The sequence below is a fragment of the Drosophila serrata genome, unplaced genomic scaffold (assembly GCF_035046125.1).
Source record: "Drosophila serrata isolate PLE 108 unplaced genomic scaffold, ASM3504612v1 contig_272, whole genome shotgun sequence".
Lineage (NCBI taxonomy): Eukaryota > Metazoa > Arthropoda > Insecta > Diptera > Drosophilidae > Drosophila > Drosophila serrata.
In genome coordinates, this window is record NW_028257170.1 from 6,278,939 (window position 1) to 6,294,041 (window position 15,103).

The 15,103-nt window shown below is 42.2% G+C and overlaps 3 protein-coding genes across 3 annotated transcripts; all 3 read left to right on the plus strand.

The window, feature by feature from the left end:
- The first annotated feature begins 1,034 nt into the window (after positions 1-1,034).
- On the plus strand, positions 1,035-1,666 carry LOC110190776 (uncharacterized). The gene has a single exon (XM_086834472.1). The coding sequence runs from the start codon at positions 1,368-1,370 to the stop codon at positions 1,629-1,631; it is 264 nt and encodes an 87-aa protein (XP_086690598.1). The 5' UTR covers positions 1,035-1,367; the 3' UTR covers positions 1,632-1,666.
- Positions 1,667-3,480: 1,814 nt separating this feature from the next.
- Positions 3,481-5,631, plus strand: LOC110190760 (uncharacterized). Its single transcript, XM_020961390.2, has one exon. It carries the CDS (start codon positions 3,666-3,668, stop codon positions 4,635-4,637), a length of 972 nt encoding a protein of 323 aa, XP_020817049.2. The 5' UTR covers positions 3,481-3,665; the 3' UTR covers positions 4,638-5,631.
- Positions 5,632-8,825: 3,194 nt separating this feature from the next.
- LOC110190727 (uncharacterized) lies at positions 8,826-12,053 on the plus strand. The gene has a single exon (XM_020961349.2). It carries the CDS (start codon positions 9,239-9,241, stop codon positions 10,265-10,267), a length of 1,029 nt encoding a protein of 342 aa, XP_020817008.2. The 5' UTR covers positions 8,826-9,238; the 3' UTR covers positions 10,268-12,053.
- The last annotated feature ends 3,050 nt before the right edge of the window (positions 12,054-15,103 follow it).

Genomic DNA, 15,103 nt, shown 5'->3' on the forward strand with positions numbered 1-15,103 from the left:
CTTTTACATCGCGCAAAAATTCAACAAATATTAAATTACATTTTATGCAACTACCATGACTTTTCCGCTTGAATTGCAGGGAATATGGAAAGCGGATGATTGTGTGATTTTCATTAATTGAGGTCATTTTTTATGGTTTAAATGGTTTATGTAAATTTTATTGGCATTAAGTTTATCATATTAAATTCATTAAAAAACTTTAATTTCAGCTAGTGGAATTTAAAGACCCAGTAATTATAACTTAAAATAAATGCATATGATAAAACATTAACGTAATTATTTTGTAACATCTTTTAATTTTATACATAGAGATGCTCTATGTTTGATTATCCTAGACCTTTTTATTTTTTAGTAGAAAGTTAATAATTCATTATTCTATAATAAAACTACCATCATGTTCACTTGAAATCATCGTCGCACAAAATGCGTCATTTTCAGATAATTACAGCGTACTTTTATGGTCATTAATACCCAAGATTAATGATTACGAAACCAGATTGAGTTCGTGTTCATTATGCGGGGCAAATTAGAAGTAACTTCTTCCCGCCCAACAACTGATGCCACTGATTAGCTTTAGCCGGGATGCCGAGGGAAGGTGGCTTCAATATCGGCTTACTAGAAGCCATCTCCCCCAACTATCGAAGAGGAAAACCAGTTCCTGCAACTGAGAGGCATCCAGCATCCAGAATCCAGAATCTGCATCAGCATCAACATCTGATTCGGTCCATGCGCCAGTTCAAGGTTTTTCAATGTCCAATTAATGGCAAAGGAAATCCCAGTCAACCAGGCAGGCAAATCTATTCGAACAACAAGTTTAACATAAGAACACGGAGAGAAAATTAACGCTTAAGACTTTATAAATATTAAATCTATGGTAAGAATCCTTTCGGATCGAATGTCTTAAAACATAAGTTTTAAATGGGAATAGTTGTATGTCTAAGTATGATAATGTAATTCTATAATGTTCAACTAAGCTTTATTATTAAGTATGTAATTTAAACTCAATCTAATTACATAATTGTAATAGGTCCCCTTCAAAATACTTCAACACTTTCAGTGTTCACTGGCAAAGAATGAGAAGAATCAAGAATGTACTACATCGAGTACCGAGAAAGACTCCTGGATCCCAGTTGTTTACCCAAAGTAAAAAACAGGCTCTGGATGCTGAGGCCCCAACCTCGGTTATAAAAGGTCTTTGGGAATGCAAAGAGGAGCTCAAAGTGAAAACGACACTGGACGAGGACGACGTAGTTTGCAGATTGGCAAGAAAATGCGCAATTATCTTTGGGTAGGCAAAATATATACCTTTCTCTTCCACTTCCTTCACTGAAGGAGCACCTCTTTTGCGCCCTCTTCCATTGCAGTTAATGGTACTCATGGCGGTGGTGGCCACCAGCTGCGTCAAGGCCAAGCCACTGGTCTCCTTCGGAATCAGCTATCAGCAGCCGTATCTGGGCCCCTCGCCAGGACCCTATTATTATGGAGGACCATACCAGGGCGGTGGCTACTATGAAAACTACCACAACAGCCCGGGCCCCTACAGGTATCCGTATCCGTATGTGAATGGGAATCGCTATGGTGCCCTGGACGTGGGTATCGGTGCCCTATCCCTGGCCCCATTCTTGCTCTGACTCTGAATAAAAGCTGAAATAAATAGTATACAAAAGACTTTCAACTCTCCGCTGCGGCATGCACTCTAAAGCCTTAATTTTCTACCCAGGTCGAGGAGGTCTTACACACAGAGGTGGTCTACGTGACAGTTGTGCTTGGTTTAGGGATCTGACGGTGACCCAGTGACTGAATTTCCTCACCAAATATCCTTGATTTCCTTCCTACCTCAAAGTGGTGTCTTAATTTAGTAACTGTGGGAAGATACTATTTCAATCTGTAAATATGAGTAGGTGTAAGGCAATCACTATCAACTATTCCATATTCAATATTTACTTTCAAACAAAAGGGCAGCTACCTAAGATTCAAACAGAAAGGGAATAAATAAAGTATTTTAGGATTCAACCTTTCCATTTCGCGATTATGCTAATTTCCGCGGCGGTATCTCAGTTATTTATAGCAGTTGTAAGTATCTTCGGGATGCGCTGCATAACCGAAATGCGTTGATAAAACGTGCTCCCTGTATCTTTCCTTGGACATTGCAGGATATGTGCAGTCTGCCTGCGATAAGCGCATAATTGCAGCCACCTCGGGTATCAAGGATTAGGGGAGCACCGCTGGCCGTTGTGTCACCTCCACTGGCTGTATTCCAACTCGTGAGTCCCGGGGGACATATGGGTGTAATGTTCGTCATGCGAAACTTGCACGTTGTCCATGTGGCAATTTTAGCGATTTCTTGGGAGAATGCGTCGTCGTTTAAGTTTTGCTAGCAAGTTCTTCACGTGATGGTGTTGGGAAGTTTACACTGGACGAAATAATTCTCCTTTGAGTGACTACAAAAATATACATTTATGTATTGCATTTTTAGGTATTCACATTTACAGGACATTAATGAAAATGGAAAATGTTAAATGAAGCTGAGATCTCAAGCTTTTTAAGCCCATCATAGAGATCCCAGATTTAAAATCTATTAACATTGTGTACAAAAGAAAAAGAAATATAGTCTTGAAATCATTGGGAATCTTTCACTTCTGCTAATATTATATCCTTTGGAACATAGAATTAGGCAGCAAATTTATTGTTTCCAAGTATGAGAAAAAGATTTCTGTGGCATTAGTGCTTGTTTAATTATGAATTCACTTTAATGGTCTTAATAAAATCTAAATAAATCTAAATAATATATGTATTGTATTAAAATCAAATTGTTTTATATCGTTTAAATATTCAAATGATACCCCATTCTAAATTATAAGAACACATATTTATTGATATGCAAAGTGCCCTGAAATAATAATTTTGTTATTCCCCAGCTTGAGAACTACTTTTGCGACCCTAAATCGTTGACTTCCGTCCTGTTTTCTTAGCAATTACTCCCTTAGGGAATTTTCGAATACTTTCGCATAGTGTTTGGCTGAAACTTGGGGCGAGCAGGTGAATGACGTGCACGGATCACGTTCCCAATCACGCACAACAATGCTAAAAACTCAAAAGTGCAACCAGCGACGACCCAAGAGTTGTTAGCCGTTCGCTGTTCGTTGGCTCCTTTGTCCCAAAAGGGGAAGCATCAGCAGTCACGTTGAGTGGAAAAGCCCAAGCCCAGGCCAGAGGCGAGAGCAACAGGTTCTCAGGACTACGCGACTAGTCCTGTTCGTGTCCTGTGGTGTGTGTGTATGGTTTGCTGTGCGGTGTGTCCTTCTCGACGGCGCACAGGGCACTGATTTCCGCTGGGTGTGTGTCAGTATGGCAGGCGAAATCGAATCGGATAACCGAGACCTGCTCGGGTGTCCTCGTCGGGGGCGAAGGTTAGGATGCGAAGCTGCCACGGCATTGAGGTGGGGTATAAAAGCGAGTGCCATTCGCCTGCCACTGGTAGTCTTCATCGAGACTTGAAAGTGTCGCGTTGGCCTGGAAAAAGTTCCTCTGAAAAGTCCTGAAAAACCAATTTAAAAGAACTCGAACTGATTTTGAAAAAAACAAAATAAGAAACCAAGTGCCAAGTGCCACAAAGTGAACCATAAAACATTGAAAGAAATACAAATATAATAATAATATTTGCCATGGATACCCTATCACCGAACAACGGCTCCAAGTCGAGTTCCAGCGGCAGTTCGGCGGCCAGTTCCTCCATGGATCTGGGCAAGCAGCAGCAGAAGGAGCAGCTACATCGCCATCCGCGGTGCGGTCCCAAGAAGCTCTCCCGCTCCAGGAGCCTGCTGCAGTTGCTCAGCAAGCATCTGGGCAAGCATTTTCACCATCAGCATCAGAACGAGACGGTCTACAGCAGCCAGGATGATATTAGGAGCAGCTCCACGGACTCCTTCAGCCTGAGCTACGAGCGCGGCAGCCACGAGTGCCCAATCAATGGGTCCTCGCTGGACTTGGAGCACACTTCCAGGACCTCCAGTGGCTCGGCCTGCTCCAGATACTCACCGGGTCTGGATTTCTACGATCAGCAGGGTCACATCTACGTGGAGGCGGTGTACAGACCTGGCAGCGCCATGGAGCAGATGCATCCCCAACTGCATTTCGAGGAGGATAGCAGCGAGGGCGAGGGCGAGGGCGAGGGCAGCGGCAATGAGGCAGAGGACGAGGTGGACCTGGGCACCGATGAGAACGAGAACAGCAAGCCCCGGTCCGCATCCTCAGCCTCCGCCTCCGCCAAATCATCCGGCCTGCATCTCAGCCGAATCTCCATTTCCTCCTCGGTGAGCCGAATGCTCCAGCACTTCTCCAGTCCCACGGGCAATGCCTCCATGCGATCGCTGTCCTGCAGCAGCACTCCGCTCCGACAGCCCAAGAAGTCTCTGTCGCCAAACAACTCCAACAGCAGTAGCAGCAGCAGTCGCTCCGGCTCCAGCTCCAAGTCCTCCTCCGGCGGAGGAGGTCCTGCGTCCAAGAAGGAGAAGAAGCAGCAGAGCATCCTGCGACCGCCAGTGCAGTACGTGTCCCTGAAAGGCATGTCGGGGCTCTACTCCAAAGTGCCCAGCTATGCGGTCTGCTATCCCTACACCCTGCAACACATGTACTAGGAAGTAGAGAGCCAAAAGTCGGGGGAAAACTAGGAAAACCTAGGAAACAAAAAAACAGTATAAGAAAACTTAGGGAAAAACAAGAGAAAGCTGCAAGCTGGTTGGGGGTCTTGAAAAATATACATAGGAATTTTTAGTGATGTACGAGTAGTGCCTGAAAAAGATATAGTATGGGGAAGGATGGAGAGTAGCAGCAAAGCACCACATTTTATAAATGTGTGTCACAGCTGAGTTCGCCAAAAAAATAATATATTAAAAAATAAAAAATTTAAATCAGCGAACTGGGCCCAATAAGTGTACCTAAGTCTACGCCCCGATAAATCAAAAACCTATATATCCACACATATATTTGTGCTACGATATACACCTTAGATGATCTAATTGTCTTTGGCTAATCTAGGGACTTTCAGTTTACAAACGGATATTAATTAAATTAGCTTGCAAGTAAAACGAAATGTTATTTAGAAGCCCTCACACATATCTTTGAAGAGTAATTCTTAAAAATACAAATTCAGTGACCTTAAGTTGAGTCGAGTAACACGATTCTTTGCACTTTTCCAACTAGTTTAAATATTCGTTTCGAAACCGAAGAATTTTGCACTTTTCAAATAGTTTCAAATATACTTTGCACTTATTTCAATAACTTAGAACTACAAAATCCAAAAAAAAGAAAAAACGATGACGAATTTATACAACCAAAGAAAAAATGAAACGAAATTCTTTAAGAACTTTAAGAGCAAAAACACTAACAAATGAACATTTTACAATAATTCACATTCCAAGGAAACCGAACTTTTTTAAAGCAAATTATTATGTATAATGGCGGAGATATCACGACGAAATGTATATTGGATGGTAGATGATAATAAAACGTAGCGAAAATGTTTAGAGCCTATATATTTTTAGATCCTAACTGAACAGAGATAACCTAACACTTAAGTCTAGCTGTCAATAAAATAAAATATACATGACTAAAAAAAAAACAAAAGAAAAACCTAATTGCATTCATTTTCTTCGCCAAGGTAAAGGGAAAACAAAAGCGAATGAACTTCATTTCATTGGCCAAGGCAGCTTCAATTCGTAACGGTTTCCCGAAAGCTTAAGGACACCGTTAACGTAGGCAAAAGCTTCTGCTCCTCCTCCCGAGAGAGAGAGAGTAAGCGCGCAGGACCTCTCTCTCAGTGTGTCCTGCACGTGGCCTCCGTTTGTTTGGGTAACAGTCTCCGGCACTGTTCCCTGAGAACAGCCGCCCAAATTGTGCCAGTGTGCCAGTGCAGGAAAGGAGAAAGGAAAGGAGACGCTGCCGCATCCGATGATGTAGGCAAAGTCCTCAAAATCAAGGCGCCGAAGGACTCGACCTTACAGTTCTGACATATCATATCCGTGTGACGTTAATCGACACCGCGCTGGCTGCTGCTGCACTCGGAGGGCGTGACAAGCGGCAGCGTTTAAAATTTGATGACACCTAAATGGAAGAAGACGAAGCCGAAGGACTCATCACTTCTCGAGGTCATTGTCTCTTTGAACCCTTTTTTCTTATTTTGGGTGCTTACAATAATAATAAACAAGCCTGCTGGCCAAGGGATATCACATCCTTGGCACACTTCGGACCCAGCATCCTGTCCTAAGAAAATCAAATTAAAATGCATGATTTATCTGTAAACAAACAAGAGCCTTTAACCCGAATTTCTGTAGACAAATAAACACATCCAAGAGGCAAACGCCTTTTCCGAATAGTTTTATGGCGCAGTTACAAAACGAATTTCATTTGTTTTGTTTCGTCCGAAGAACTGCGTTTTAATTTCATGTCTCCCAGAAATCGGAAATGCTGTGGGTTTGGTTTCTGGTAATTCCCAGAAAAACATTCACATCCAAGCGAAATATGCACTTTCTCCAGGAAGCTCTCTAATATGAAATGTACAGCGAACCCAAATGAATATTTAATTAAATTAAAATACGAAGAATTTTGTATGGGATATTAAATAATACCCACATAAATATTTAATATAATTAAAATACAAAGAAATTTGTATTGCATATTAAAGAAATAGGAAAACGATTTAGTTCAACAAACGAAATGAAATATAATTTAAACTACAAAATGTTGTGTTAAATAAAAATCTTCTATTAGTTTTTTCCATAAGCAAAAGTAATGAATGTCTTTTTAAATTGCATACCCTTGTATAATTTATTTTAAAGTTAAGCAGATCGCTTTATTTATATAGGAATTATCGAATAATCAAACAAACTTCATAAAACATATGAATATAAAGTTGTTAATAAATTATAGAAAGATTCCCCTTTTATTCCCTTAAACTCGCTCGCTTATAAATTGTATATTCTAAAGAAAAAGGTTGTCAAAATTCCAAACTTCAAAGGAATACACCCTTCTGTCTTTTTAACACTTCCCAAACATCCCTTCCCCTTTGAAATATAATATTTAACCAAAAACTTTATAATTTTCATAGACAACCTACAAATAGAGTCACTAATTGTTTATTTACAGCCCAATTAAGAGTTGACCAAAACAAAAATAGACCCGCAAAGTTGATTTGAAAATTTCATGGGTCAATGGCCGAATGGACGGCAGGACAAAAACAGTTGAGCTTATTCATTAATCTGTTGGCTAACTTGATTAAGTCGAAATGAGTTAATGCGCCGCTAAATGGATGCGACAAGCGCTTAACAAGTCGGCGACAAAAGAGTCCCCTTCCCTCTTTCAGGCCAAATTGGATTCCAAGTTGTGTCATTTCGGCCAAAACAACGGCGATGCTGGCCGCTCTGACGTCAGAGCGGCGTCAACAATTGCGCCTCTAATAAGATGACAGCGATTTTTTCCGGGAGAATGTCGACACCTTCTGATTTCTAGCTTTTAATACCTCCCTGACTCAGCCCCCAGATCCTGGTCCTGGTCCTGGTCCTGGACCCCTCTCCTACATCTTGTTATTTTTCATTCGCTGGCGGAGTCAAGACAAAGGACTTCATTAAGCCGCCGCCGTCTTAGCTTGTCTTAGAATGCGTTCACATAAAATTGGCATTCGGCTTTATTTATAGCGCATTAAAATCAATTTTGGGCGCAATTAAATGAAAGCGAACATCATCGAGGAAGGAGAGAGGAGGCCGTGTGATAAGGCTCTATTTTATGTCTATTTTGGACCCTCGACTAAAGTGAGGTGAAATTATGATAAAATCTTAGCTCGGGCAACTCGTGTCCAGAAGCCTCTTGGCTCCTTAAGTGCCGTGCGCTCTTAGAGGCCCTTGAAAACTGTCATCGCCAAGGATATTTTTAGGCAAATCACTGGCGCACAGGTCTCTCAAAAATAAAGCGCCCTTCATCGCCATGCTATTTTCGACCAAAACAAATTGAATCAACCGAAGAAAGTCAAACGAAACAAAGTGAAATGAAAACGTCTAGCTGATTAATAATTGATGGGTCTGTGGGGAGAATCGCAAAGAAAACAATTAAAGGGGCGAAGAAAGACAATTGGGAATGCCAGTGGCAGGATATTGAGTCAAATGATAGGTACCTAAAGTACCGTTTATTTTAATTAAAAATATATGTAGATTCAAGAAGTAAGAAGCTAGCTTCGGAAAACCGAAAATTTGTTACCCTTGCAGTAAAAATGGATCATAACTAAGCTAAAAATGCATTAATTTTCAATCGGAAAACTTTTCTATGTTCTCATAAAGGAAAAGGATAATATAAACTCTATATTAATAGAATTTATATTACAATTTTAATTGAGACTTTGATATACCTTTTTCGCTAATATTATACCGAACTTAATATACCCTCTATAATCCATAAGGTATTCGGGTATAACCACCGCGAAGTTGCTAGAAGTCGAGCCCCAAACTGCGTGCATTGACACCACCTGGTGGCCAGTGGCGCAGGCTGCGGCCGCAATGCAAACAGAAAACAAAAAACAAAACAAACCGACGACCGACGACGGTAAACAAAATTCGCTTCCCGTTTTATTATTAGGCAACAATGGCAGGAACAAAGGCTCAGGGCGATGAGGTAGCCGGCGGGGTGAGAGGTGGCTTTATCCTTTGCAGGCTTGCCCGCTCTTTCGCAGGCACTCTCTCTCTCTCTTAATTTGCCGCGCTGCGTCTCTCTCGAAGGACATGCTTTGCAGAGTGCCGGGCGAGGCTATAAAAGCCAGCGGCTTCCGATTTGCCGACTCACAAGCGGCAGGACAACGTGCCCAGTCGGTTCGCTATTCGCTCTCTCTCTCTCTATCCCTCTCGCCTTTGAGCTCTCCTCTCTTTCTCTTTGTCTGTGGAGAAAGTAAAGGTAAACAGTGGACAAAGACACCGGTTACAATAACAAAGGAAGTGCGGAGCGGCAAGTATTTGGCCGGAAGCGGAAGAGCGGCGGAAGTGCAGCCATTGGCAGTTTGCTTGATAAACAAGGAAATTACTCATACGCACTGGGTGCACTTGTAATCTGAACGGGAGTAACGCATACTCACGGCTGGCAACGGAAGCTCTTACGCACGGGGTGCACTTGGAGTCAGGAAATTACGCATACGCACGGCTGGCAGCCGCTGCTAATTTGGAAATCACTCATACGCCCTGCTGGCTAGACATTGCCAACAATGGGTACACCTCATGTCTGCTTCGCCGATGAGTTGCCGCCGCAACAGCAGCAGCAACAGCAGCAGCAACAGCAACATCAGCAGCAGCAGCAAGACGAACATAAAACCGCCAGCAATGGCAGCCTGAACAACAACCATCACAGTAGCCAGAGTCTGGTGACCAGCGGCAGCAAACCGGAAGTGGGTTACATAGCCACCCCCTCGCCGGGCGGCAGCCTGAGCGTCTCGCCCACACCCCGCTACGAACGCAATCTGGGCTTCTTTCGGCAGCTGAGCCGCCGCTTCGGCCTGAGGTCACAGGATGACCTAGTTCAGTCGGATGACGCAGCTCACGTTGCACCACCGAGAAGCGGCGGAGCGGTGGCCGCTCTCCAGGAGGAGGACGCGCACAGTTCATCGACCGACTCGTGCTCCTCGGGGCGTGGCCTCAATGCTCACCAGTCGGCCGGGCGACTGGAGCTCATGTCCATGTCGTGCGCCTCCAGCGAGACGAGCAGCACACTGGACATCGAGGAGCAGCAGGAGCAGTTGCAACAGCAGAGCCAGCAGCAACACCAACAGCAGCAGAAGCAACTGCAGTCCAAGAGGAAGCCGACGAGCCGGGCGAGTTTTTCGCGTCTGCACCGGCGCTCTACATCCTCACTGCGTCGCGCCTTCGAGAGCCTTTCGCTGACCTCGCGTTCGCTCTCCTGCAGCGGTCCATCCCCGCCGCCACCCCCCGCATCGTCATCGGCGGCTCCTGCAACCGCATTGCCCCTGAAGTCGGCTCTCAAGTCCGCCTCGAACGCGGAGCTGCACAGGCAACAGCAACAGCAGCAGCAACACATGCATCACCATCACCAGCCAGCGGGCAGGTCGTCATCGTCGTCGTCATCAACCTCCAGTTCGGCGTCCAAAGGCAAGGTGAAGCCGCCCCCGCAAAGGATACTCCGTCAGCCCGTTTCCTACACATATCTCAAAGGGATGTCCGGTCTGCCGACGCAGCGGGTGCCGCGCAGTTCCGTCTGCTGTCAGTATGCCCGGCGCTAAGGACCTCCGCATCATCTATATATATCGCAAATCAGCATCAGTGACCAGGACGAGACACTGAGAAATAGGTGAACAGTAAGCATAGCAGCAGCAGAAACTATTAATTAGTCAGTCAATGATAAATCACTCAAGCAGATTTTTACATCCAATATTATTACTTGAGTTTCAATCATGATTAAGAATATAACATTAATTTAAAAATTTATTTTAAATTAGTTACTTTAACGTAAGAACCGATCTCATAATTTACTAAGAAAATACACATATTTGTAAGCTTAGTTTTCTGATTAAGTTTCTCCGTTGAACATCGGAACCCTCTTTTGAAGTAAAACTTTATTCAGAAAATAATTAGCAAGTTAAGGATATTTATTTATTTAAATGCCATAAAGTAGTAATCAAAATATCTATAATTTTATTACCTAGATTTAATTAAAATTTTATTCAAAGAATTTAATATTTAACTAAGACTCCTAAGATTAGAAACCCAGAGAAAATGTAATTTTTTGTCAGTGAATCATTATTTAGCAATCGGAAAATGTAATTTTTTGTCAGTGAATCATTATTTAGCAATCGGAAACATCATCTTCCATTTAAGTTCCCTCCTACCTTGATCCCTGAACTTCATTTCAAAATCTGTGATACAACAATCCTCCCCTTCCACTTGACCTTCCCAAAAAAGGAAACCTTCCACTCCTCAAGCCCTTTTCCCCCTCCAAAATCCATCATATCCGAAAGTCTTCAAGCAAGAAAGCATCGGCAAATTGGTAAAACAAAAGAAATCTAACAAAACTTAATTGATAACATTTTATAACAATTTGAATAACTTTTGCACTTACAAATTATATAAAAAATTAGATTGTAGCTGCGTAGAATTTGTCAGATATATAAAGTCTACTATATATACACACATTCGTCACCGCTTTGATGCTAGATCAAGATCATTCCACGCATACCAAAGACTGTAAACGCATTCAAATTGAGAAGTAAATGGAATAGTTTGATTGAATTGGAATTGGATTGGAAAAGTCACAATAGATTTCCTTTTGTATAAATTCTTATACAATTCGTGCCTTTATCAAAAAAGAGTCGAAGAAGCAAAAGAAGGATTCACACACAAAACAAACATTTGTTCCAAAAACACACAAGAGAGAAACTTTAAACGTATATATATGTATGATAAGTTTAAGTACATTTCCTTTATAAACATTAAATGGGATCAAAATTCGTCAGGCATTTATCTACGTTCCGCAAAATCCTAACAAACCAGCCAAAACAAAAAACACTCGTGAGATACTTAAATTATTTACTCTAGGACATTTTATTCAACTAACCATAATTTGCCAAAAGTAAATACAAAGATGAATATGCCCAGCACTCCTCCAGCAAGTAGAGTTCAGATTTAGAATTATATAGCCAAAGCAGAGCAGCAACTGACTTAAAAGTATTCAACATATACATTACTTTAGCCGTTATACACATTTACAGTTTATAGAGAACGATATTAAATAGCATACAAACCAAGGCCTAACTATATACTAAATATATATATATGTATATATATATATATGAGAATGCGAACGCATTAATTCGTAAGCCAAAGCAATAAAGTTGAAGGATATACAGAACAATATCAGACGTACACAGCATATACAGCGGCATCTAATTATTATTAACTATTTACCTAAGCAGCAGCAGCAGCAAAAGCAGCAAGAATTGTAATCATCTGAACGGCCAATCGCCACAAAGCAAGAGAGTTCAATAAAAGTGAAATAATTTACACCAAAAACGGCGTTTCTCTTATTTACTTTGGAAGCAATCAAATTCTCGTTTCAGCTTCTATCTCCCATTGGTAATAATATCATAATTTGACATTTATAATTTCCACTTACACCCTCATATTCTATATACTTTATGGCCACTTTGTCTTCATCTTCTGGTGACACCAATACAAAAGTTTTTCCCATAAAAAAAGTTACCAAAAATAGCCACAAATCAATGACTGATATACACATATTAAGATGATGATTATGATTATGTGGAAACTGCAATTAGGCGGGCCAATTGAACAGAGTCTAGAGAAAGCGGAAAAAACCATAACGCACGGGTGAACCCCCTATAATGGCCATGGCTATAATCGCGTCCAAGGAGTCCTCAACCCGTCGCCATCGAATATTGTGTTGTGTCCAGGAAAGTAGGTCAGCGATTGAATTGCCAGCAGCCAGGATATCTCTGTTGCTCCGTTACTATTCGGTTGTCAGGACAATGCTGGTATATACATATCTCCAATGGGGGATTCACGTTGAATTTATAATGAGCCCGAGGATGTCTGACGGCGGCATTTGATTAATACGATTCCAGCTGAATTGGCAGACAATAAATATCGAATAACCCGGCCTCAGGCCCCCGACCGCAATAAAAACAGCATCGGAGCAACTCTGACAGTTTGATTTGACAGCGAATCGAGAATGGGTTTGTACTTGAATTTCTTCGCCTTGATTGATTTGTGGCTGAGCGACAGATTTCAAATTAATGGCGGCGAGTTCCCATAGGGAAGCTGCTGCCAAACAATCATCATAAAAATCCATCTGTTTGGCAAATCAAACTGAGCAACCAATTAACAATATTAGTGCTAATATTAAGCATAATCTGGGCGCAAAAACCACGGGAGAGTGTTGCTTTTCCCTCAAATTTAATGGGCAATCGATGTTCCAGCCGCTAAATGGCCACAACAGTCACGCTCTCGATGTTCCTGCTGATTTGTTGTGGCTCGACAACAAATTACATGCGGCAAAACACCACAAACACCACACACTCAATCACATATATATATGTATATATATGCCGTGCGGTGCCCAGTGACGTGACCGAAAAGCTGATGAAAAATGTCGGAATCTAAATATTTTCGCAACACATCTCGGATCGCATGGAATCGGCAGAAATTGGCCCACACACTATAGTGTGTGTGTCTCTCTGTGGGCTAAAAATATCCTTTGACCTAATTCCCGTTGACAGTCGACAAATGTGGGGGCATTAAAGTGAGATAAAAAGATACGCAACCAATTGTGAAGGAGGCGGAGACGGGGCGTATGCGTGATTTTTACAGCTGTGATTGTTGCTCATACGAAGCGTTGGCTGTTGACTGCTGCCTCTCGACTGTTTGGCTGCCATTCTGTGTGCCGCTTCCTTTTCATTTCCATTTTCATTTTCATTCACATTCCCATTTCAGTTCAGTTCAAATTGCAAATACTCGTAACAATAAAGTGAGCATTCCCAGCAGCCAACCGCAGTCACGTAATCATTTTGACAGCAAGCCAGGACTAGTTTTGCTCCAGCTCCTGCTCCTGCTCCTTGGTGTATCCTCGGTTGCCTCCACTGCCTTTAATATTATGGCACTCCCCAGCAGATGTCTCCTCCGACCATGAATAGCTATTTTTAAGCATTTAATTAAGTCCCCTTCTTGGGGTGAATATTTTTAGCGTGTTCTTTGCTATTTCTATACAGGCTTTTGCTCGCTTCTGCCACTCCTCCGCGCCGAATTCAATATTTTTGGTTTAAATTTCACCTCCATACGAATATGTGTATGCGAGCGAGGCTTTTGCTTATTAATAATAAACGGAAATAATTTTTACTTTCATTTCTGGCAGTGGCATCTCGAGTTCCCCGCTTTATGGGCCCCTCAAGGTAAGGCAAGGATTTCACGCAAGGATTTCATGCTCTTGGCCAGCAGCAACTGAGGGTGGTGAATCGAAGGCGGCCCCGGGCTTCCTTTCAGGTTACGCGGCATTAACTTCACACAGGGAGTTCGGGCTTCAAGGCATCCACATCCTGGTCCTGCTCCCTTCCATCTCCATCGTTTTATACATCGGTATGGGACTGTTTATGAGACAAGGCGTGTTAATTTGCTGCACGCGCCGAGCATGAGATGTTGAGGCAGCGGAGGGAGCCCTAGGATGCGGTCAACTTGTTGCCCCAGTACTGAGACAAATCGATGGACATTAGAAATACCCTAGACCTAGATTTAGGGAAAGACTTGAAAAGTTTTTAATATTTGATGGGAACAAAGGCTAACCAATACTGTGTTTAAAGCTATGTCTTTAACTGACTTCTTATTCCACAATTGAATTGTTTGAAATGTTTCCCTATTTTGTGTATTCCAGCATATCCTTCAAGTTAAGATTACAGGACACCAACATGCAGGCCGCAATGTACAAACAGTGGCAAAATAATTAATCTTCTTTTGAGGCCCTGACGCCACACATGGGAGTGTGAAATTTTGGGAGGCTGGGACAAACTTGACGAAAAATCTGAACTTGCGGCCTACTTAGACAACTTTCTGACTGTCTTTTAGTGGTTATGCTTCGTTGGGAAGACGAGGCCCCATAACATTAATTTTTATTTTCATTTGAAAGCAAGTATATGCGCCTCGGTCCCCCACTTATATGACTGCCGACTTCCATGTCAATATTTACTTGAGGCTTGTTTACCTTTGCCATCTCATCATCAACATCAGTATGGTTTGGCCCCCTGCATTCGCTCTCATTTTTTATTGTGTTTTCTTTTTTTTATTGCTCATGTTTCCTGCTTGTTATCTGCGTTGTTTTTGCCGCTTTTTTAATGGCACACTGCCTGTAATTTCATTCTTCAAGAAAGAATTATTCGCTCATTCGCGTGGCCCCCGTCAAGTGGGGGAGAATTTAATGAAATTTTCAAGAGGCCTCGTGCAGCACGAGGCTCTATTTTTAGTTCGAATTAAATCTTTGCCTATTGGTAAACACACTTAAGGAGCGTGGGAGATTTTTGGCAGGCATCACTTATGCTAATTCGCAATTTGACCCA

What these genes read in the sequence shown, in the direction of transcription:
- LOC110190727 (XM_020961349.2), top strand. Translation starts at nt 9,239, where the DNA reads ATGGGTACACCTCATGTCTGCTTCGCCGATGAGTTGCCGCCGCAACAG.
- LOC110190760 (XM_020961390.2), top strand. Translation starts at nt 3,666, where the DNA reads ATGGATACCCTATCACCGAACAACGGCTCCAAGTCGAGTTCCAGCGGC.
- LOC110190776 (XM_086834472.1), top strand. Translation starts at nt 1,368, where the DNA reads ATGGTACTCATGGCGGTGGTGGCCACCAGCTGCGTCAAGGCCAAGCCA.